The sequence below is a fragment of the Lampris incognitus genome, chromosome 1 (assembly GCF_029633865.1).
Source record: "Lampris incognitus isolate fLamInc1 chromosome 1, fLamInc1.hap2, whole genome shotgun sequence".
In the NCBI taxonomy this organism is placed as follows: Eukaryota; Metazoa; Chordata; class Actinopteri; order Lampriformes; family Lampridae; genus Lampris; species Lampris incognitus.
The window spans coordinates 28,095,085-28,120,159 of NC_079211.1; the positions used below are offsets into that span (position 1 = coordinate 28,095,085).

Sequence of the window (25,075 nt, forward strand, 5' to 3'; positions counted from 1 at the left end):
GCAGCTATCACCACATGCTTCCTCCATTGCTTGTAGGAGGGTTATGCACTCATGGAGCTTGCGTTCATATACCTTCTAATGCCAAGCTGAAAGAAACTCCTCAATAGGGTTGAGAAATGGAGAATATGGTGGCAGATGAAGAACAGAAAAACGTGGGTGGTCGATGAAGCAGTTGAGGACCACAGCAGCCCAGTGGAAACTTAGGTTGTCCCAGATGACAACGTATCTGGGCTGCTCTGGGCTATTCATCTGCTCAGCTGGAGTGAGGATATTGTTTAGTGTATCCAGCAAAGTGATGAGATGGGCAGTATTGTAAGGGCCAAGGGTTTAATGGTGATGGAGGACGCCTTGCTGATTTATAGCTATGCACATGGTGATGTTCCCGCTCGCTGGCCAGGAACATCAACAGTGGCATGCTGGCCGATGATGTTCCTTCCCCATTGCCACCTTTTTGCGAGATTGAAACTCACTTCGTCAATAAATATGAATTCATGGGGAACTGCAGCTGCATCTAGCTCCAGAACTCTCTGAAACAGACAACACAGTAATATCAGAATAGACTTAAAGCAGTCAGTATTGTGAAGTACAAAATGTTACATAACAGTACAGTAATGTGTCTATACAGTGCTGATTGGGTGCAGTCAGTTACAGTATTGGAATGCGTAGGACTTACTTGTACATAGTCATCGTGCAATTCTTTGACTCTTGCTGAGTTCACTCGAATGGCAACCTGTAGACCTGCTTCATTCATAGGTGGTTTCACCGTAGGACATGGTCGAGTGTTGACAAACTCATCTAGTCAATATTTTGGAATATACCTTGGTCTTCAGTGATTTGAGATTGTATTTGCTTTAGTGTTTGCATTGTTTGCTCCAACTATATTGACTATTTCAGTCTCCCGTTGAGGCATCAAAAGAGTTCCTCTTCCACCACGACATGGTAGTCTTTCAGTTCTCTAAAATATACGTGTTTAATACTGTAAAATACTGTAATTATTAGAACAATACAGTAACAAAACTGTATATTGACAAAGTAGGAGTGCAGTTCCAATTGTTTTTACAGTATTCAACAGTAATCATTTAGTACTATCTTGCTATGCAGTAGTACAGTAAGGAGAGTAGATTTCTTACCCAGGGCCAGCCACTGGCATAAACACTGTAAGCAGTTGTTTAGGGCCACAACAGTTAGTGGGGCGCACACGATCTCAGAGGCTGTTTACACCTGGTATTAACATGTGTTTTGGGTGATCTGCTCACAAGTGGACAGCTCAAAGTACATCAGTTCACACCTGGCATTAGAATGTGTCTCCACATGCGTCTCGAGTGACCACTTGTGATCGGCTCTCACGTCCCTGCTGTATAAGCAAATAAACACGTACATCACTGTTGTAGGGGTGTGTGGTTTAGCCTCGGCTGCAAGCGGAGAGAGGGGGCGTAGCTCACAGGAGAGCAGCACACCAGCCTGTGTGAGTAAACGAATGAAGGACATTATTATAAAGCCTGTGTTAATCACCTAAAGCCGTGTCCACCCTCATGTCGAACCCTCCCAATGGCACGTGTCACAATCACGTAAATAAACAAATAGAAACATGAGGAGGAGTAGAAGCAAAAGCTGTTTAACAAAACGAGACATCCTTGCTCACTCGAGCCTCATTTTTTCTTCAGTTAGTACGACGTATTTCGCATCTGTAAGTTATTACTGTCAATTCTACCAGATTATGTTGTCATACAAAATTTGAAGTGCTCTTAAAGAAATACACACTACTAAAGAAATACGCACTACGTCCCCCTGGTGAAACACCTCATGTCAGGTGAAAAGAAGCGGCTGGCAACTCCACATGTATCGAAGGAAGCATGTGGTAGTCTGCAGCCCTCCCCGGATTGGCAGAGCGGGTGGAGCAGTGACCAGGGCAGCTCAGAAGAGCGGAGTAATTGGCCAAGTAGAACTGGGGAGAAAAAGAGGAGAAAAATCCACACAAAAAAAAGTAGTCATTAACCAGTAACAGGTGACAAAATTGTGTACTGTTTAGAGCTTTTCATTTACATTTCTTTCTTTGTCCTTTGCCCTTTTGCAGTACTGTATTTTTATGCAAGTGTTGAATACTGCAGACGTTCAATACTGTATTACTTGCAGTACTTACAGTATACAGTATGTTCACTGTACTAAGTTGTGAATATACATTTTTTTTCATGAAAATGAATTTGTTATACACAATAAAAAAAAAATCTGTAGCTATGCCCTGAGTACTGTGTTTTCCATGTTTTGATGTGGTGTGTAATGAATGCTCAGTAGTGTTTATAGATTGACGGGCTGTGTGTGCGATCTGAAAGCATTGTTTGAGTTTGAGCACAGATGAAATGGTTTTGAGGTGGTTGTTTGATTTTGCCAGAGGAGTCAGAGGTTTTGGGAATGTAGTTTGAAGATTGGGTTTTGTGTTTACAGTTTTGAGAAAAGCGTTGGAAGGTTTAAAGAAATGTGTCGTAGCAAACTAAAGCTAATGTTCTGCTCCGTCTCATGTGGTTGGGATGGACACATTCCTCGCTTTAGTACCAACACTTTAAACGGGATACAATCTAATACTATTTGAATGCCAAAAGGAATACAGCTTTGTTTTTTTATCTATTGCATGATGTTGAGCTCCACGCCAAGCCCCAGCTGTGGTTTAATTCACAGGCAGTTTGCCTCAAGAAAGATCTTGTTGTATTGGGCTATGTTCACGGGTTATGAAAGTAGCATGTTTGTGCCAAAAAAAAAAAAGCATATAAAGTTAAAATGATTTTATTACGGAGAACACAGAATTCTAAGTTCACTGGAAAGAGGCCAGACTGGTATCTCTGTTCCTGAAAAACTCTCAATTATTGGGTGGCATGGTGGCCTAGTGGTTAGCGCTATCGCCTCACAGCAAGTAGGTCCTGGGTTCGAACCCAGGGGTTGTCCAACCTTGGGGGTCATCCCAGGTCGTCCTCTGTGTGGCGTTTGCATGTTCTCCCCCATGTCTGCAGTGGGTTTTCTCCGGGTACGCCGGTTTCCCCCCACCATCAAAAAGACATGCATGTTGGGGTTAATACTCCTGTCTGTGCCCCTGACCAAGGCAATGGGAAAATAACTGGAGTTGGTCCCCGGGTGCTGCACGGCGGCTGCCCACTGTGCCTAGCTACACAGCAAGGATGGGTTAATGCAGAGCGTAATTTCCCTACAGGGATTAATAAAGTATATCCAAAAAATATAATATATATATATATATCTATATATAGATATATAGATATATATATATATAAAACTTCGTCAAAAGAAACACTCAATGGTTGGAAAAGTCCTCAACAAATAAGGAGCAAAATAATCCAGTGATTCAAATAAATTCTTTATGAGACAGTACAAGCCTGTTTCATGCCATAAGCAATCATCAATTGATTTGTTAATCAGGATTGTGCTGTCTCATAAAGAATATACTTGAATCACTGGATTTTATTTATTTATTTTTTGGGGGGCCATTCGAGTACCCGCCCAGTCCAAATGATAATTGCAGTATTGCTAAGGCCTGTCTAGTGCTACTGCCACGCATGCATGCACGCACACACATTCACAAACTAGTGACAGCAATCCATTGACTCTAATGTGCATTATTTTACTAACTCAAGGCATGTCAGGATGGTGCATGTAGGTCTCCAGGTTTACCTTAGTTAGAGGTCCAATGGGTTCAGCAGCACTTCTGGACATATCCAACTGCCTGTAACACTAATAATATAACCACCAGGCCAGTAAGATTTTATTTTTTCATTACAGCTTCTAGTCAACAAAAGAATCCTTTATTATCTACTGTATCTGTGAGTATAACCTATCTGTCTGTCTTGTCTGTTTGTGTGTCTGTGTGTCTGTCTGTTTGTGTGTCTGTCTCTCCATCTGTGTCTCTCCGTCTGTCTCTTTTCCACCTTCTCCAGATGAGGAACAGGAGACCTCGGGGGACTTTGGTAGCGGCGGTGCAGTTATTCTCCTTGATGACCAGGAGGAGGAGCCATCACAGATGGGCCAGAGGCGGCAGAAGAAGAGACGGGGCCGAATTCACCCCAGAGGAATCATTGAGGACGATGAGGATGAGGAAGACTATAAAGATGATGAGATCGGCTATGTCTGGTAGCTCTGCCCCATTTCGTCTGCCATTAGCCAACAAGGAACCTTTGTCAACTCAGCACAGATGTAAAGCTATTCCATTGTCTCCTTTGTGCCGCTCTCGGCCATCTCGGCATCCGTCCTTCTTTTGGCTCCCCGAGTAGATTTCATACTCCGTTTTCTGTAGTCAGTTCTCTCAACACTAACAATCTTCTCACCTCTTTGTAATCAACTTTCTCTCTCTTTCTCTCTGTCTCTCTGTCTCTCTGTCTCTCTCTCTCTCTCTCTCTCTCTCTCTCTCTCTCTCTCTCTCTCTCCTCTAACTGAGGACCTTTCAGTTTAAGAACAGATGTGAAGTCATTTCTTGGATTTTTGCTCAATTTGTCTCAATTCTGCTTGTATTGGCAACCACTGTGCCCTTTCTGTTGTTCTTCTTCTTCCCTTTTTTCCACCTTCTCTCCTCACATGTCTCGCCGCTTTCTCTCTCTCTTGATCCTCTCCTTTCTTTTCTGTGTCCGTCTCAGATCCGCCGGTCTGTTTTGGAGTCCAGAGATGTTGGATTATGCATTGAATGTAAATATGTTTCCTCCAGGATGGTCAGACTCTGGGTTCTGTTCATCTTGTTTCCTTCACTCTGAGGTTCATTCTCATGCTCTGCGTTTTCACTGCTGGGGTTCCTTCCAATCTTCTTTTTAAGATTTTTTTTTTTCTGCGATGGCTGCCCCCAGTCTCTGGGAAATCCTCTAAGTTATTTCTTGGAGGACTGTAAATGATTTAATTGTTAATCTTGGATGTCCCAGGCTGCCCCAGATGCAGTGAGATTAATGATGTATCATCCTTGTTGTTGCATGTTTCTCATCGTGTTTCTGTAAAAGAGAGATTTGCCAAGGCAGCTCTAGCACTATGCATCTCAGACAGAAAGTGATGCCTGTTTGGCTGCTACGATGCATTGTTGGTATTCTGATGCTGTCCAGTGTCTCTTCAGCTCTTTTCCGACTGCCAGTGGGTAAAAAAGCAAATTACAAATCCTGTAACAGTCTACAGTGTCTCAGTCAGGCACTTGTCCCCAGTTATTGCCATTTGGTGAATAAGGCTTGTTGTTACTGCGCATGGACGCCAGAATAAACTGCTCCTCTACCAACGGTTCAAGTCCCCGTGTTACCGCCGGCTTGGTCGGGCATACCTACAGACACAATTGGCCATGTCTGCGGCTGGGAAGCCAGATATGGATATGTGCCTGGTCGCTGCACTAGCGCCTCCTCTGGTCAGTCGGAGCACCTGTTTGGGGGGAGGGGGAACTGGGGGGAATAGCGTGATCCTCCCATGCGCTACGTCCCCCTGGTGAAACTCCTCACTGTCAGGTGAAAAGAAGCGGCTGGCAACTCCACATGTATCGGAGGAAGCATGTGGTAGTCTGCAGCCCTCCCCGGATCGGCAGAGGGGGTGGAGCAGCAATCGGGACAGCTCGGAAGAGTGGGGTAATTGGCTGGATACAATTGAGAAGAAAAAGGGGGGGAAATCCAAAAAAAGAATGAGCTGCTCCTGAGCTGGCAGGCCACATAAAGATAGGAAGCAGAGAGTTTGGCTCTGCTCGGCCTTCCCAGCACTGAATCCGTTTGTTTCGTCGAAATTAAAACATGCGCCGTGTCAATAAGCGAGCTTTTTATTTGTAATTTTGAAAAGTTAAGTGAAGTGGCACTTGACGTGTCTTTTGAATCTTACAAGCCCGTTTCCATGCATCTGTTTTGCAGCTTTTGTCCCACATGCTGTTTTGTTAAGGTCCACACAGATTGTGATAAGACGACTCAAGCCTCTTCCCTCGCTGTCAAGTGCAAATGGATTTCTACCTGTGATCCATATTTTGCAGCTCTTTCAACTTTACAGCCATTTTCAAAGCCCCTCCCTAACTCTTCTCACACACACACACACACACACACACACACACACACACACACACACACTCTTTCTCTCTAATGCCACTTTATTATTTTGATTTCCCTACTTCTCTCTGCCTCATTCCGTGAGATTCATCATTGTCGGTCCTGAACTTCAGTGTTTACTGAGGGGAAGTGTTGATTGGTAGCCACTTGCATACCCATGGAGGCAGTGTGGGAAAAAAAATGTGTTATTCTGTGTGAGCTGTTATGTCAGATCTTTTAATGATGGTTGTTGTGTTTCAGTGTGGTTTCACCAGGCTATACTTACACGCAGCAGGTAACAGCGGGACATGATTTCTTCATCCAACCATCATTTCATTGTCACCGAGATGCTATAATTTGGAGATTCTGCACATAGCCTAACTTTCTCCCCAACTGCCCACGACTTGGCCATATGCCAAGTAAAGGGTGTTTTCTAAATGGATATACGCTCCAAAGCCCACCTGTGTAATTGGCACAAACGCTGTTATAAGAAGGGATCATCTTTCGCTAATCTGTCACAGCCCACCTCTTCCACTCAGGCTCTCTTCCACGCTTGGCTAACACAGCATCAGCCAGCATGGGAGTAGTCTGCACAGAAGACATTACAGTCCCCTGGAGGCCAGAGGGTCACTCATCCAGAACTTGCCACATCAGGACCACCTGTGGGGGCCAACATGGCGGAACAATAGACATTTTCTTCTTGAATTGCTCATTACGACATAGTAACAAAAAATAAATAAATCCAAATGTGAAAATTTTGACATCATGTCTCTCTCATTAACACTTTGCTTGCAATGGCAACCAAGTTATTTCTGATCACATACAACTGCCAATAATAGCATATATATAGCATATATATATATATATATATATATACATATATACACACACACACGCACGCACGCACAAACACACACAAACTGTTTCCAGTGGTTTGACTCGGTGACCTCAGTAAACGTGGTCCGGTGGGACCAAGCCATATTTAAAACTAATTTACATTTCTTCACATGAGTAAGTCTATTTACCCATTAAGGATTTTCCATTCACTTTTCTTATCGAGGTGTTGGTATAGTCTTGCCATCAACCTCTCTCATAACACAGCTATTGTATTTGAAACAAAGCCATTATCTGTTAATGTGTGAGACACCAGTGCCCCCTAGAGGTGATTTCTTTTTTTTAACTAAAGGTTAGTTTACATGTATGATTAAAATGACAAAAAAAATAGTGATTTAACTCTCGGAATAAATGCAAGCTTTTTAATAATCACCAGCATGATAGTACAACTTCATTTTCTCTTGCAAAGCTCTATTTACAGTGCATATTATATAGATTAACAGTTGCATTAACACATGGTCAAAGCGTTGAACTACTGAGTTGCATAAGAAAGTTTCTCTCTGAGGATTAAAGGCGCCACAGCAGAGAATTTTGGACACGTTCCCTTAATGTGTGTTTGACATTGTGTGTTGCCGGTGGAATCAAAGGTCTGTTGGGGAAGACCTCCGTGTCTTGTGGTTGTATCAAAAGCTTTGGGTTGCGGCTGTAGGAAGAAGATATTCAATAAAATTTGTCTACAAACCATATACTTCTCATAAGGCATTTTCATGCTTGTTCTGTTGCCATTAGAACAAGTGTATAATATCCAGGATTTCTGCATTGGGAGCCTTTTGCTTTCTACCCTTCCTTGGTGTGCTGGGCCTCAGAGCTGAGTGACGTCTGCTTTCACCAACGGGTGCTCTGTGCAGCCACGTCTACATCCATGATTTGTGGAAGTCTACCACTAGCACCCCCTTTCAGGTAGCCAGGCTTCACAGCAGGTGTGTCTGACAATCTCCTTTTGCTCTTGTTCAGGTCTGGATAGAATGATAAATTGCACGTAAACACACATTGTGTTGAGGAAAAGATTTAGAGGATGGATTTAAAGGATGTGGAGCAACAGGCTCTTAATAAATAGACCACAGAAAACACACATCCCACACCTCCCTGAACAATTGCACGGGCTGAATGGCTGACCAGTGTCTGAGCTCTGCCATCAGATTTTCTCTCACCTGAGATTGCCAGTAACATTTTGCGTCTGGCCCCAAAGGTGGTGACACCCACTTCTTTCAGATCCTCGTCAGACAGAGTTAGGAACGTCTGGTAGTCAATCTGGAGAAACAATGAAGAGATAACCAGCTGCATTACTATACTGTATCAAACATGCATGATATATTCAATGCTTATGCATTTTGTGTGTGTGTGTGTGTTGTGTGCACCACTCTGCACCAAGTTCACCCATGCAGTGAAAAATAACATGTAGGTCACAGAAAACAAAAAATGAAAAACATCTATCTCTTTGAACACTGACTACTGGCTTTTTGAAGAGTGCACTCACTGTGGATATGGATGCAAGGTCTGCATAGGCAGCAAACAAACACATGCACACACAAATGTATACACATACACACAAAACACAACCTCATCTATCATCCAGAATGAGGAATATTGGAGATCAGCAGCCAAATGGTGCTACATTCCCTCAGTGGTGTGTGTGTGTGTGTGTGTGTGTGTGTGTGTGTGTGTGTGTGTGGGTACCTCTTGTTCTTCGAACACATCGATGTATTTCCCCAGACCCAGCTGGGTGAGCAGCTCAGGCAGGTTGTCTGTGATTTCAGGGGAGAGGCTCCGCTGGCTGCAGGTCGACGGCCTCCTGGATGAGGATGCACCCTCAGAGTAAATACTGCCACTCAGGAAGCTCTCCACTACAGGTCAAAGCTCAGAGGTCAGAGTTCAGAGAGGATGGTCTGAGTGAAAGTGAACATGGTGAAGCAGGGATAGCACTTTTCTATTTTAAAGGATAGTTTGTGATTTTCACAACCTGGGTCTCTTTTCCTAGTTTTTGCCATTGTGCATATCAGTTATAATTTTACTTTTCGGCTTCATTTTGGAGATTTTGGACATGAGAACACCATCAGACACATCATTACAATGGCATCTTACAAAGGAACCGAACATGAGCCAAAAACCTGTCCTTTCAGCAACAATAATGAAAATAAACCCCCAATGCCTGACTATGTAGATGATTTCCCTTGATCTGTGACTTCTCAATTGCACTGGCTGAGCAGTTTATTGATGGGTACCACAATGGGTACCTAGATGGGTATCATCTAGGTTAAGATGAGCATTCTTGCAAGCTGAACCAGGAAGTAGCTCAGCAGTGTGACTGACCATTGGACATTTCAGGTAACAAGTTTTAACTTGCACTTTTGTTTCCACTTCCAGATATCTTTTAGATAACTAAATTGCACTTGTTGAAACACTCAGTGGTCCTGTATCCAAAATCTCAATGAAGCTGGTGAGCAAAATTATATCACAGGCGATAAGCAAGATGACAAAAAGTACAAAAATAAAACCCAGGTTATAAAAAAAACAGATGTATCCTTTAATATGATCATTTCCACTAAAGGTCTTTTATTGTTACTGTATGGACTCCAAAAAAAGAAAAGAAAAACTTAATTTATTATGCTCCATTGTTTCAGTGGCCGGCTCATTGACTGATGACTGATTTATCACGTTATGTGTGCCAAAATGGTAAAGTTTATGTGGGCTGTAATGAGGTTGTAATGTATCTGCGTGGAGGAAACTCACAAGATTTGTCATTTCCGCCTCTGTTTGCTGAGGGTGCGAATCCGGGGAAGCAAGGGGGCGCGGAGGAGAAGGATGATGGGAAGCTGGAAGGCGGTGAGGATGAGTAGGGCGAGAAAGAGGTGGGTGGGACATGTGAAGCTGAAGATGCAGAGCTGCGTCTGTCCCTCCAGTTGTCCGAGTCACTCCCGTTACACACTCTGTCCTTCCCAGCCTGATTAGCCCACAACTTCAGAAACAGATTGGGGGCAGGGGGCGGGTGAATGATTTGTAAAGATCTTGGAAGCTTATTTTCTCTTCACTCTATCCTGAGGCTAAGTTACCTCTTTTTGTCTCTGTGGTTTTGGTCTCTGAAGACCCAAGACTAGGAGAAGAAAATAAAAAAGCCATTATCTGAAACAAGCTTTCTTCCCCCTTTTTGCCCGGCCAGCATCAGAAGCAGCTCCTCACTATAAATACTTGTGGCCCTGGGCAGAGCAGGAGCTCTCTTGTTCCTTGCTTCCTGCAGACTCCGACTAAATGCAAAGTCATCAGAGGAGTCCCTCATGCCTCCGTTAACCTAATTGAAGCTTCTTTTCAAAGTGTTTCAGAGAGCAGATGTTTAGCGGGCTTATAAATAGCCATGGAGATGTGCTGAATAGGACACCTGAGAGTGTTTGTTTGCTGACTGAAGAGACGGGATTAAGGGCCAGGTAATTGAGCGTGCAAATTGGCAGTGCTTATCCCAAACTCAGATAAATGTTTGATATTGTGAGAGGGCAATGTTATCAAACGAGAGAGAGTCAATTTGGCCCCAATAGGTTGCTATTTTGATGGCATTACTTTGAACGAAATCTCAGCTTTGGCTGTTCAAATCATGTCGACTACTTTAACTTAAGTGGGAACAGCATCTGTCTGGAGCTGCAAGCCAAGTAAATGAACGCATCAAAACAACTCATACCACTTCAAACAGGAGACATTAGTGCTGCCTGATATGCGAACATAATCATTATAATCATTGGGAATTTTGCATGATATCAATATAAATCATGTTCTCTGCTTGCATACGCAAAAATGCATATGCACCCTATGCATTGCCTTTGTGCATTGCCTGTTGACAGGCAATGCACAAAGGCCTATCGGACTTGAACCTAGTTTTTCTTGTTACCTCCTGACTAGATCCTTGCTTGTGTTGTATTAACTCTGAGATGTACGTCACTTTGGATAAAAGTGTCTGCTAAATGAAATTGTAAATTGTAAAATACCAAGTAAGCATCCAGCTGAAGCTCATCACATTTAGCTGTTTGGTAATATGAAGCATAAATCATGACTTGCTTTCTAACAATACTCCCTCAAATATTTCAGACCACATTTTGAGAGAAATGGAGGTAATAGATTCTTGTTGTCATTATTCAAACAGCAAAATTGTGTATCACGACAAGGATATCCCAATTTCATCCTGATGTGAATACTAATAAAAAGAAAATAAACAGTGATATTGAATTAAGATGTTAAGAGCTAGTTCCTTTCAGTCTTCATCCAGGTGTTAAAATAACGTACGGTTATGTGTACCTGTTGTTGACTGGTGCTGGAGCCCAGGTAGGGTTTATAGCTCCGTCGGCTGACATTGCGGAGCTCTTTGACAGCCTCTGCTGGCATGGACTTGGAGAAGCCCAGGCCGCTCCATGTGTCTGTGGGCGTCCGAACTTCTGTCATCACAGGCTTCCTCTGCATGGCTAAGAAGACAAAACATGCAGAGGCAACAATGAAATGCGAACTAAAAATGTATGAAAGCATGCCCTCCAATACATATATACAACATGTACAAATTTACACAAACATTTGCCACAGGGGGCATCTGGGTAGCGTGGCGGACTATTCTGTTTCCTACCAACACGGGACTCGCTGGTTTGAATCCCCATGTTACCTCTGGCTTGGTCGGGTATCCCTACAGACACAATTGGCCATGTCTGCGGGTGGGAAGCCGAATGTAGGTATGTGTCCTGGTCGCTGCACTAGCGCCTAATCTGGTCGGTTAGGGCGCCTGTTCAGGGGGGAGGGGGAACTGGGGAAAATAGCGTGATCCTCCCACGTGCTACATCCCCCTGGCAAAACTCCTCACTGTCAGGTGAAAAGAAGCGGCTGGCGACTCCACATGTATCGGAGGAGGCATGTGGTAGTCAGTAGCCCTCCCCAGATCAGTGTGGGGGTGGAGCAGCAACCGGGACGGCTTGGAAGACTGAGGTAATTGGACAGGTAAAATTGGGGAGAAAAATGGGAAGGAATCTAAAAAAAAAATGTTTGCACCAGGTATGAAGAAACCACAAATATGTATGTGCAAGTATGTTCTCTTTGTGGACATGGAGACATACATGCAAACAGTCTCTCCGTCCCTAAATTACAATGAACTCTATCTTCTCTGATTGAGCAAGTTGGGCGTTGGGTGTCGAATGAAGTCTGAATTACAAAGAACACTCTGAAAATGCAAGTATGCCGAGTGCTTAATAAAGCGCATCTTGCAGACACAGAAACAAACACTGTGCTGCGTTGACAACGACAGACAAATGACCCTGGGATTCCCCTGGCTGCAACCTGGCATCACTTCAGGATCCATGAGTGACTGTGTGATAAAAACTACACCAGCACTCAACAAAGAGCGTGATAGCAAAAGGAGTGTACATGATGTGGTGAGTTTCGATCAGTATGTCTCACACTTTGACTGACATATGGGTATTCTAATGACTGTGAGGCAGATGGCTCATTCAAACTGCTAATTCATAATCTCATAAAGCAACTCTGAGGGAATTTAGTGCCATTTGGCTGCAGATCTCTCCGATATTCCTCATTCTGGATGACAGATGAGGCTGTATTTTGTGTGTGCATGCATATTTGTGCGTATGTGTTTCCTACATTGTACATGGCCTTCACTGTGTGAATTCAACGAGAGTGCCAGACCAGTTCTGTTATAACGCTGGCGCGGTGCAGCCTTTACACAGGTCCCCTTCATCAGTTCTCTTGGCAATGTGCAGTGCTGAAATGGATCGCCTCTCTATCAAATTCTTGGCCATGTTTTGCAAATCAATGTTTTACCTCCCTAACAGATTCCGAAACACTAAGCTGCTTTCTTTGTCTTCCCATAACAACCAGAGGAAGTGGCTCCTCCAGTCATGCAAATTATCAAATCTGGTCATAGTGGACAGTCAAGCAGCAAAACAACAACCTGGGCTTTTAATGTATTTGTCTCCAAGACACACTTGTTATAGCTCAATGAATACCACCGGCGCCGCTTTGCACTAATTGCCGGTACAGAGGCCAACAGTAAGACAGGAAGAAATATTAGATATTAAGGACCACTAACCTTTGGTTGCCAGCAGCTTTTTCTTCTCATAGTCATAATCCTTTAAAACACAAAAAGGAAATAAAGTGAATAACACAGATATTGTTTTTTCCCCCCTCTGACTGCTGAGCCTGGAGGGGGAGACTGATTTACTGCAGCAACAAGACACAATTCAACACTTCCTCTGCTGTTATGATGGTGGTAAACTTGTTAATCCCCCCACATGGCAACCTTTGAGGATGAGAGCTGACACGCAAGATTTAGAGCCAACAAACACGAAAATCAATTCCCAGAATTGAAGAATTGAAGGGTCATGGAGGTGACAAATCATTTTGTGTCACAGCTCTACAACTGAAAAGTACCTGCTGCGTTCAATCTTGTCATCTAAAGTTGGCACAACTTAGATGAAAGGCAAAGGAATTAGTTAAGCCTTATTTACTGTCTCATCCCTATCTCTCTCTCTCTCTCTGTCTCTCTCTCTCTCTCTCTCTCTCTCTCTCTCTCTCTCTCTATGTCTCTCACTCACCTGTTCTCCTCAAGGATCCATTCTGTATCATCAAACTTTTATCAGAGTGCCATAACAAAAGTGTTCAGGGTGGGGACACATAAAACCTCTAATAATGAACAATTGAGAATCACTCTTGGCTATATCACGATCATAACTCTTTCATGAGCCCCAGCTGTAGTGTAGTTGCTGGTACAGAGAGCGGGAGAGAGAGAGAGGGAGAGATTGGTTCTTACTGTTTCTCCTCACCTCTGCCTTGGGTGAATTAGAGTGGACATCCTGAGCCAGCATCACCTCTTTTCTCAGGCTGTTCCTCCTCTCAACCCACCCGCTCTCCATCTCTCCATTCAGCAGCCTGAACCGTGCCCCCCAAACACACACACACACACACACACACACACACACACACAACAGAAATGCATACACATGGTGAGGTTTCACTGTGAAAGCAGTTATTCAGGCTTTAGTCTGAAATCTTTGCTGTTTTCTCACCTGCCTTCCAGTGCCACTACAGTTTAATATAAGGATTCCAAAGGAGGTGTCAGGACCCTATATCATTATGCTTTGTGTTTGGCCAGAGCTGCTAAAACTGCAGAGCGCAGCAAAGTTTCTCAATGTTGTCTGGGCTACCACGGTGGCATAGTATGAGAGATTCAGCAGGAAGCTATGTAAAGGCGAGGTCAAGACAAAAACAACAAGCACTGCTTTCTCCAACTTAGCAACTTTAAAACAGGTTCTAGACAGATCTGGCACACAGGTGTGCGTGTGCACATGTGCATGTGTGTGTGTGTGTGTGTGTAGGTTTTCTCACCTAAGTGTTAAGGCCTGCCCTGTAGAGTGTCTTCTTCTCTGATTAAAGAGCCTGCCGGGTTCAGGACCTTGCAGACTCCCCCTCCGGCCAGTCAGTACCACTCTGCTGCTGCTGTTCACCGGCTCACACACTTCTGATAATGTTAGTACTTTGGGCCCAGGGCTCTCGTCATCTGATTGGCCCGACTGGTCCTCGTTTTCTAGAATCTGAAAAGAGGGAGAAAATTAATCGCTTGGCTTCACTGCCAGTAGGACTCATTTTGTCAAAACTATTTTGGATATATACAAAATAAATACATAAAACCTTCTCCAGTGGCCGGCTGTCTGTCCCCTTCAGCCCTGTCCTTCCTTCCTCAGCAGGAGGGGTGAGACCTGGTGGAGGAGATGGACGAGGCTTGGTCTGACAGTGAGAACCGACTGCCAGCTCAGCACTGGAAACAGGCCGAGGGCCTAAACAACATGGGTGAAAGGTCTTAATGAGGAAAAGCTGAAAGGAAAAAAAAAAGTGCACACATGCACACAAACATGAACTCACTCTGCTCAGAGAGACGGAGCTGCTGCAGTAACATGTTGAGCCAGTGGTGGGCCAGACCACTGCTAGCCAGCACAGGGTCAGGGGTCATCTTTGTTACCATAGCAACCTCACTGGACTCCAATCCCAGGAGTACGCGTCGGGCCTCATACAGACTGGCAATGTTCTTCTCCAGACCCTTCACAATCACTGACTGATGTATTTGGACCAAGACAGAGCCTTAGATTATCGTCAAACTCAGAATAGTGTGTCATCAATGACTACTGACAAATCATAATCAAGGAATAGTGGTTTGACCACTGGAATTGTAATGGCCATTTGATTAACATTTGAAAAAGTTTATGTATTTTATTCACTTCAAAGTGGGTTTGAGATTATTTATCAGACTCGATTTAATTTTGATGCCTCTGTATGACCAACATAAGCAAATGAGACCATCAGCAAGAAGATTAGATATTTCTACATAATGATTCCAAATGCTTGTCTGCAGATTGGATTTCTCTCAAAAGCTAATGACATGATTTACGGCACACAGACAAGATATGTAGCCACAAACAGAGATGCATTCCCTAATCCCTGTGGTATCTTGAAAACACCTGTTTTCCAAAAAAATAAAAACACTGCTACGTCTCTCACTCTTCAAAAAAATAAATCCAAAACTCCTTGTAACAACTTTAATTCAGGAGGTCTGAAATGATCAACTGCAAAATCTACATCACTGTCATCGAATTGCTGTTTTGATCTCAAGAAATGTAACGGTAAAGAATGGAGCAGTGGCCGAGAAGAACTGCAAAATAGCCTTTGCCTTCAGCATGGAGCTGATGTGGGTGGGGGCAAAATGGGAACTCCTCATTATAAGTCAGTACCTTGGCAGTTTGTTTGACTTTAGGCTTGACAGTAATGAAAACTCCCAAATTTTGCATCATTTGAGCCAGTTTACGAGGTTCCACCTCCCCATCCTCACGCATGTCAAACATCAAGCACACGGGTAGGCATTCCTAAAAAAAAAAGCACACATAAAAACAGAGACCCATACACACACAAGACTCACGAGACAAGAGCAAAAATCCCAAATTGGTTTCAACAAAACCAAGCACTTAGATCTCTAAAGTCAAGTCACATTTATTTGTATAGCCCAAAATCACAAGGCAGTCCTGAAGGGCTTTACAATCAGTGTGATAACACCATAACTACCTCTCAAACTGCAACTACGTTTTTAAGCTCTCTTTTCAAATTTGTCAATGCTGTTTCACCTAACCAACAATGACATGCTTTCCTACAGTCTTATTCAGCCATTAATTTCTTACCATGAGCTGCTGCCTGGCCAGGCACACTCCATCCGGGGTGCCTTGGATGAGCAGGGATGGAGGATTCTGTGGAGCGCTGAGATCTGGCAGGATGATCTGGGTCTGGGTCTGGTGCATGACGCCCAGGAAGTGGGCACCATTCTGCCCCAACAAAAAGAGATGCTGCTGGGAGGTAACATCCAGCTGGGTGTTCACAATGGCAGCCGTGACCTGGTTCCCCACCTCTGACCCGAGCAGGAGGTCCATGAAGATGCACACAGCCTTCTGCAAGAAGGATTGCTATGTTATTAGGGATCAAACTCCACCAGCAGCCATAATATTGAACAGTCTTATGTGTCTCTGAAGCACCACTGAAATTGTAGAGAAAAGTGTTCACCAGTGACATACGATCGGAAAATCCATGAATGTGAAAATTATAACCTTTACTTCCTGGTTTGCTGCTAACTTTGGTGGGCTATATCAAAATGGGCTACTTTGCACAAGAAAATATGAATAACAATACTACATGCAGCTGTTGTATTGAATGTATCTGAATGCCATATTAAGACATTCATATTCCATGCCAAAACAAATATGCAGATCATAAAACAGATTTCCATACCGGACCAGTCGAGGCCCAGGTTACCAACAACCACCACTGGTACTGTTGGCCAGCAGGGTGCCAGTGGAAACTATGCTACTGTTAGGTGAAGGAGAAGGAGAGAGGGAAGACAAAAAAGAAGCAGTGGGAGAGGAGGAAGGGTAGGAGTGTGGAGGCGAGAGTCAGAACTTTGAATGTTGGCGCTATGACTGGTAAAGGGAGAGAGTTAGCTGATATGATGGAAAGAAGAAAGGTAGGTATACTGTGTGCAAGAGACCAGATGGAAGGGGAGTAAGGCCAGGAGCATTGGACATGGGTTCAAACTCTTCTACCATGGTGTGAATGGGAGGAGAAATGGGGTGGGGATAATTCTGAAGGAAGAGTATGTCAAGAGTGTGCTGGAGGTGAAGAGAGTCTCAGACAGAGTGATGAGTATGAAGCTGGAAATCAAAGGTGTATTGACGACAGTGTTGTAGTCGAGTCACTAAACCTCGAGTCCGAGTCGAGTCTCGAGTCCCCAGTGTTCGAGTCCAAGTCCGAGTCACCAAAGAAAAGTCGAGTCGAGTCCGAGTCGAGTCCCCATTACCTGAGTCCGAGTCAAGTCCCTATTACTCGAGTCCGAGTCCGAGTCATCAAGGTTGAGTCTGAGTCGAGTTCCAAGATGGCTCCAGTGATCCACTCGGGCACAGTCAAAGATCTGACATACAAATAAAAAAGGTCTACATTAAACAAAAATGACACAGCTGTCACCATTTCAAAGGGAGTTTATTTACTTTGTGACACGATAGCCAAACAAATGCACACCCACACACTCGCACACATGCACGCGCAAGCATGCGCGCACACACACATTTTTAGAACAGTCTGAATTTCTTTGACATTCTGAACACTGGATGTGCTTCAAAACACATTTGATAGCTGTGAATAGCATGCTATTAGCAAATGGTGGAAACAGTATACAGAAGTAAGTTCCACAGCATACAATACATTCATAAAAACTAGTCAAAAGACATTGTCTCTCAGGAATAGTTAGGAACAAAAGGCTGGTAGCACTAGTTTTAAGCATACACGTTGCATTTCAAAAACATAAGATCTGACAGCATGGAACTACTCAACCTTGCACGGTGAGGCCTCATCAAAATGCCTCCATGACTAAATACCCTTTCAATGGGCGCACTGGAGGTAGGGATAGAGAATACCTGTGTGGCAATCTGATAGAGGGTAGGGAATTTGGATGTGTTTTGCTGCCAAAACCTGAGGCACGGGACTGAGTCAGAGTCCTGCTCAGCGATCAAGTTGAGGTATGCAGTCAACTGAGCCTGGCCAGACGGCTTCTTCTCGGTGGAGGAGGGAGTCCTCCTATAGTGGGAGAACATTCTCAACTGCTTCTCAGGAGGAGACTCTAAAAGTTCACCTTCCCCTGGTCCTGTTGCTTCCGCTGCATCTGCTGTTGATACCGCTTGCTTGTCACCCTCTGCCTTTATATACTCTGAAATGAGAGGGGGCATGGGGGACTCATTACAAATATGTTATTGACTAGGCCTACATGACAAATGACACGTCTATGTGCTTTATTGTAACACCTTCAATGATATAAACATCACAACAATCAAATAGTTAATCACTTAACTAACATTAATCAAAACATTTCTCACCTTTGATCTCAGTCTTCAGCACATCTTTGACGTCACTGTCCAGCTGCACATCATGTTCTAGCCGCTGGAAGCCAAATGCTGGGTCCAACACAGATGCTATGAAGAAGGCATTGGTGAAAGGAAATTTGGTGGGGCCTCTTCCTTCAGCCGGCTCACATCCTGGTATCTTGACTGCACTGAAAACGTCTGCAAACCTTGTTTTCAAGGAGCTCTCCAGAGCTCTCACCAGAGGCCCACAGTATCTGGCTTTTCCTCTTATTTCCTGCAGGTAACAGCGCAGAGTGAGGACACAGGGCACAATCACACTGACGGTGACAGTAGTCTCACCCTGAGTTAGGTTGGTTGCCTCTAAGAACGGATCAAGAACTTCGATCAGTTCTTTAAGCTGAGCATACTCTCGCGGGGATAAGATAAGGCTTTTGTGCCCCACTGATTCCAACACACTGGACAGCTTTTGCATGTCTAAATGCACATAAGCCTTCACCTGCTTCAGAGTGGAATTCCATCGTGTGGCATTCGCTGTTGGAATTGTTGCATCACCAGAACACGCTTCAAAGCAGTCTTTAAACGAGGTGCCACTGTGGAGGAGGTTGGCTGCACGGGATAGCTTTGCTAGGGTGCTTGACAGCCCACTGGTGTCTTTCAGACCATCTTTTATGACAAACTGCAGTGAATGTGTGAAGCATGATAGTCTCTGCATCTTACAGTTCTCAGCCAAAGTGTCATTGACTGTCTGTTGATCTTCTGGCATCAGGTCTTGCCATATTTCATCATCCTCCTCAAATGTGCTGGGATCATGAGCTTCAGCATCACAAGGATCCTCTAGGGGAAAGCTGGCCTGGAAAGCTTTTCTCATGTTGGATGCATTGTCAGTTATGACAAAGTTGATCTTGTCCTTAATCAGGTATTCTTCAGCACAGCATTCAAACATCATTGCAATCTTCTCTCCTGAGTGTTTCCCATGCACTCTTTTGCAGGAAAGAAGATATGACTGAAGGCTGAGTTCCTGTTTTTTTTATCCATTGCCACTGTGTGTGCTGTCACTCCAAGGAATGACTGCATCTTTCGATCACTCCAAATGTCTGTGGTAACAGCAACACTCGATGCTTCTGCCAGCTGGCTCTTTATCTGTTCTTTCTTGACTTCCACCATTCCTGGAATGGTCACAGAGGAAATTGTGGATCTTGCTATGGGCCGGTACTGAGGGTCCAGGACATGCAGGAAGTGCTTGAAGTCCTCGTTGTCAACGATGGAGAGTGGCAAGCAGCACTTAATGATTAGATCTTTTACAAGGGCATCACTTATAGCCTTCTGACGTGGATGTTTGAGGTCGTACATCCTTTGCTGTCCATCATTTAAAAATGATGTGATAGTCTTCTGACCTGGAGCAGCTGGCATCACATCTGAAGCAGTGGAGGCACGGTATTCTTGGAACCTAGGGGAAGATAGGATACACACTTTAGCTTGCTGATGCCAAACTGTTTCAAGTAATCTTTCTCACAGCAAAAAATGTGTAACGTTATAGCTATAACAATATGCAATAACAATACAAATGTTACACATTATACACATAGTGGTTTGAACCATAACCAGTTAAGTTACATATTTAGTTATCTATATAACTAACATTACCATATTAGTAGATTAACTAATGTAAGCAAGCTGGATAAATGAAAAGTATGAGAAAAGATACATAATTTATGAGACTAACAGGACAGGGATTAATTAGCAAAACCCAGTCATTTAATTATTGATTTAAGTATGTTACATGCTACCTAGCTGAGCTTTAACTCTCTATCCTCCGTGAGTCTGTATGTTTATTCTGTATGGGTCAGGGAGGGTGTGATTTTGTTAGAAGATAGAGCCAGTTCATAGTACTGTTCAAAAGCTACGTCGCGCGTGTCTATTTTTAGAATTTGGCACAGCCAATGCTGCATATATGCAAAGAAAAATATCCCCATATTTACAGTAGCCTATGCGGTGTCACGAATCACGATACGGTTCGGTAGTTTTCGGTACATCGGGGGGAAAATGCCACATCCGTCAAATCTTGTACCGTCTCCAGCTCTCAAGAAAACCAGTGGCGGCATCCACATTAGCTTTCTTCAATTAGTCCATTTAGCGAGTGATAGCCTACAATTATTTTTATTTGCATTGTAAAGTTGTGCACATTTTATCAACATTATTTGTGGATGCATATTGGCTAGACTTCTTCCTTCTCCGCACTTGGAGAATATTCATGGCGGAGATCTGCAATGTGCGGATTTGTTATTGCTAGTTAAGATAAATGCTAACACGGTAGTTCAGAGTGGTGTATTTTTTCCGTTAAGTGTATGCTACTTGGTAATTAGCTAAATGATAAATAGGAAAAATCAGTTTTAATCTCCCTATAACACGAAGACGCTGCGTGTTACTTACCAATTCATCATTAGTGAGATGGATGGCACGCTCGTACCGAAAGCGAACCGTACTGTGACTTTTCTGTGCAATGCTGCATTAGCATGCTAACAGTAACGTTACTTAACTTACCTATACAATCTCACTTGGTTCTAGTGATATGATATACCCGCCACACGACCTGACCCAACATCTTGGACCAGTGGTTGAGTTACTTCAGAGGCTATTGTTACCGTAGCTAGATAGCTAGCTAGCTAACGTTAACTGATCACCAACCATATCGTCAACTGACTGCATATCACTTACTTTTCTGGGTGCGTCCTTGACAGATGTCTGTTGAAGTTTGAGGTTGTCCCGGTCTTCTCCTCAATAGTTCGTTTACATATCGAACATCTAGCAGTGATCTTGCTGGAATTTGTTGTAAAATCTGTGCAAGCAAAGCGCACAATTCGGGGCGTCTCTTTAGGCATCTTCGCGCTACTGAACATGACGGTATGCACGCCACGTGAATCCGCATGTAGGTGGAACACACGTGCCTGCCCTTACACGAAATTGAATAATGTTACAGTATTAATATAGCTATCAATATATTTTAATAGGGCCTATTATTTAAAAAAAAATCTAACAAAAACAGTCTTTATCAATTAAAAAGTCACGAGTCCGGGTCTCCAACTTCCGAGTCCGAATGCAGTAAATTCGCGAGTCCGAGTCCAAGTCCGAGTCATTAGTGCTCAAGTCCAAGTCGAGTCACGAGTCATGAAAATCAGGACTCGAGTCGGACTCGAGTCCGAGTCCTGGACTCGAGTACTACAACACTGATTGACGAATGTTATCAACGCATATGCCCTGCAAGTTGGGTGTGAGATGGAAGAGAAAGAAGCATTCTGAAGTGAGTTGGAAGACGTGGTGGAGAGGGTACCCAAGGGGGAGAGAGTGGTGATTGGAGCAGACTTCAATGGGCATGTTGGTGAAGGGAACAGAGGTGATGAGGAGGTAATGGGTAGGTATGGTGTCAAGGAGAGAAATGTGGAAGGACAGATGGTGGTGGATTTTGTGAAAAGGATGGAAATGGCTCTGGTGAATACATATTTCAAGAAGAGGGAGGAACACAGGGTGACGTACAAGAGTGGAGGAAAGTGTACACAGGTGGACTATATCTTATGTAGAAGTCACAAACTGAAAGGGATTGGAGACTTCAAGGTGGTGACAGGGGAGAACGTAGCTAGGCAGCATCAGATGGTGGTCTGTAGGATGACTTTGGAAACCAAGAAGAGAGAAGAGAGTGAAGGCAGAGCCAAGGATCAAATGGTGAAAGTTGAAGAAGAAGAAAGACTGTTGTATGGAGTTCAGGCAGGAGTTAAAACATGCACTGGATGGTAGTGAAGAGTTGCCGGATGGCTGGGCAAGCACTGCAGAAATAGTGAGAGAGACGGCTAGGAAGGTACTTGGTGTGTCATCAGGACAGAGGAAGGAAGACAATGCAACTTCCTGGTGGAATGAGGAAGTACAGCAAAATATACTGAGGTAGAGACTGGCAAAGAAGAAGCGGGATAATCAGAGAGATGAAGAAAGTAGACAGGAGTACAAGGAGATGCAGCGCAAAGTGAACAGAGAGGTGGCAAAGGCAAGGGAAAAGGCATATGGTGAGTTGGATGAGAGGTTAGACACTAAGGAAGGAGAAAAGGACTCATACCAATTGGCTAAACAGAGGGACCGAGCTGGGAAGGATGTGCAGCAGGTTAGGGCAATCAAGGATTGAGATGGAAATGTGCTGACAAGTGAGGAAAGTGTGTTGAGAAGGTGGAAGGAGTACTTTGAGGAGCTGATGAATTAAAAAAATGAGAGAGAGAGAGCAGGTTGAATGATGTGGGGATAGTGAGTCAAGATGTGTGGTGAAGAGTAGAAAGGCAGTTGGTCCTGATGACATACCTGTGGAGGCATGGAGATGTTTAGGAGAGATGGCAGTGGGGTTTTTAACTAGATTGTTTAACACAATCTTGGAAAGTGAGAGGATACCTGAGGAGTGGAGAAGAAGTTTTCTGGTACCGATTTTCAAGAATAAAGGCAATGTGCAGAACTGTAGCAACTACACAGGTATAAAGTTGATCAGCCACAGCATGAAGATATGGAAAGAGTAATAGAAGACAGGTTAAGAGGAGAGGTTATGATTAGCGAGCAGCGGTATGGTTTCATGCCACGAAAGAGCACCACAGATGCAATGTTTGCTTTGAGAATGTTTATTGAGAAGTATAGAGAAGGCCAGAAGGAGTTACATTGTGTCTTTGTGGATTTAGAAAAAGCATATGACAGGGTGCCGAGAGAAGAGGTGTGGTATTGTATGAGAAAGTCGGGAGTTGCAGAGACGTATGTAGGAGTGGTGCAGGACATGTATGAGGGGAGTGTGACAGTGGTGAGGTGTGCGGTTTGAATCACAGATGGGTTCAAGGTGGAGGTGGGATTACATCAAGGATCAGCTCTGAGCCCTTTCTTATTTGCAATGGTGATGGACATGTTGACGGACGAGATCAGGCAGGCGTCTCCGTGGACTATGATGTTTGCAGATGACATTGTGATCTGTAGCGAGAGTAGGGTGCAGGTTGAGGAAAGCCTGGAGAGGTGGAGGTATGCACTGGAGAGAAGAGGAATGAAAGTCAGTAGGGGCAAGACGGAATACATATGTGTGAATGAGAGAGGACAGTGGAATGGTGAGGATGCAAGGAGTAGAAATGATGAAGGCATATGAGTTTAAATACTTGGGATCAACTGTCCAAAGTAACGGGGAGTGCAGGAGAGAGGTGAAGAAGAGAGTGCAGGCAGGGTGGAGAAGAGTGCCAGGAGTGATTTGAGACAGAAGGGTACCAGCAAAAGTTAAAGGGAAGGTTTACAAGATGGCTGTGAGACCAGCTATGTATGTTATATGGTTTGGAGGTGGCAGAGTTGAAGATGCTAAAATTTTCATTGGGAGTGATGAAGGACAGGATTAGGAACGAGTATATTAGAGGGACAGCTCAGGTTGGACGGTTTGGAGACAAAACAAGAGAGGCAAGATTGAGATGGCTTGGACATGGGTGGAGGAGAGATGCTGGGTATATTGGGAGAAGAATGCTGAATATAGAGCTGCCAGGGAAGAGGAAAAGAGGAAGGCCAAAGGGGAGGTTTATGGATGTGGTGAGAGAGGACATGCAGGTGGCTGGTGTGACAGAGGAGGATACAGAGGACAGGAAGAAATCGAAACGGATGATCTGCTGTTGCAAACCCTAACGGGAGCAGCCAAAAATAGTAGCAGTAGTAGTAGTAGATATTCAGACGATTCACACATTGACCGCCAGTGACATCACTGGCAGACATTTTTCTACTCAATTTTGGCATTTTGGAGACACACATGAGACTGCTCAGTACTATGGCTGCTAATTGAGTGTTCTCCATGCAACATATGTTGTATATAGAGATATTATTGAAAAATCAGGATTGTTTCCCTTCAGTGAAAAGGTATTATGTTCAAATTTAAAATGAAAATGGCTTCAATTTTTTTTTGTTTTTTACATCTTATTTTTTTGTTATTATTATTATTTATTTTGAGATACTTTATTGATCCCCATGGGGAAATTCTTTCTCTACATTTAACCCATCCTAGCTGTGTAGCTAGGAGCAGTGGGCAGCCGCCGTGCTGCACCCAGGGACCAACTCTAGTTCTTTCCATTGCCTTGGTCAGGGGCACAGACAGGAGTATTAACCCTAACATGTACACTACCGTTCAAAAGTTTGGGATCACCCAAACAATTTCGTGTTTTCCATGAAAAGTCACACTTATTCACCACCATATGTTGTGAAATGAATAGAAAATAGAGTCAAGACATTGACAAGGTTAGAAATAATGATTTGTATTTGAAATAAGATTTTTTTTACATCAAACTTTGCTTTCGTCAAAGAATCCTCCATTTGCAGCAATTACAGCATTGCAGACCTTTGGCATTCTAGCTGTTAATTTGTTGAGGTAATCTGGAGAAATTGCACCCCACGCTTCCAGAAGCAGCTCCCACAAGTTGGATTGGTTGGATGGGCACTTCTTTGAGCAGATTGAGTTTCTGGAGCATCACATTTGTGGGGTCAATTAAACGCTCAAAATGGCCAGAAAAAGAGAACTTTCATCTGAAACTCGACAGTCTATTCTTGTTCTTAGAAATGAAGGCTATTCCATGCGAGAAATTGCTAAGAAATTGAAGATTTCCTACACCGGTGTGTACTACTCCCTTCAGAGGACAGCACAAACAGGCTCTAACAGGTACTATTTAATGAAGATGCCAGTTGGGGACCTGTGAGGCGTCT

General features: G+C 43.8%; 2 protein-coding genes across 2 annotated transcripts in view; one reads left to right on the forward strand and one right to left on the reverse strand.

Annotated features, from left to right (window-relative positions):
* LOC130121862 (testican-1-like) overlaps nt 1–4,135 on the forward strand; it is a 245,385-nt gene extending 241,250 nt beyond the window's left edge. The window contains exon 13 of the mRNA XM_056290805.1: nt 3,939–4,135. Within this exon, the coding sequence (XP_056146780.1) occupies nt 3,939–4,135 (197 nt within the window). The remainder of the gene's footprint in view (nt 1–3,938) is intronic.
* Nucleotides 4,136–7,745: 3,610 nt separating this feature from the next.
* The window catches only part of bicc2 (bicaudal C homolog 2), a 35,539-nt gene continuing 18,209 nt past the window's right edge, over nt 7,746–25,075 (reverse strand). Inside the window, exons 8-19 of the mRNA XM_056291363.1 lie at nt 16,118–16,381; nt 15,677–15,808; nt 14,814–15,003; nt 14,583–14,728; nt 14,280–14,485; nt 13,718–13,823; nt 12,985–13,024; nt 11,199–11,362; nt 9,651–9,876; nt 8,598–8,764; nt 8,072–8,171; nt 7,746–7,876 (exon numbers count right to left, since the gene is read on the reverse strand). Of these exons, the coding sequence (XP_056147338.1) occupies nt 7,746–7,876; nt 8,072–8,171; nt 8,598–8,764; nt 9,651–9,876; nt 11,199–11,362; nt 12,985–13,024; nt 13,718–13,823; nt 14,280–14,485; nt 14,583–14,728; nt 14,814–15,003; nt 15,677–15,808; nt 16,118–16,381 (1,872 nt within the window). The remainder of the gene's footprint in view (nt 7,877–8,071; nt 8,172–8,597; nt 8,765–9,650; nt 9,877–11,198; nt 11,363–12,984; nt 13,025–13,717; nt 13,824–14,279; nt 14,486–14,582; nt 14,729–14,813; nt 15,004–15,676; nt 15,809–16,117; nt 16,382–25,075) is intronic.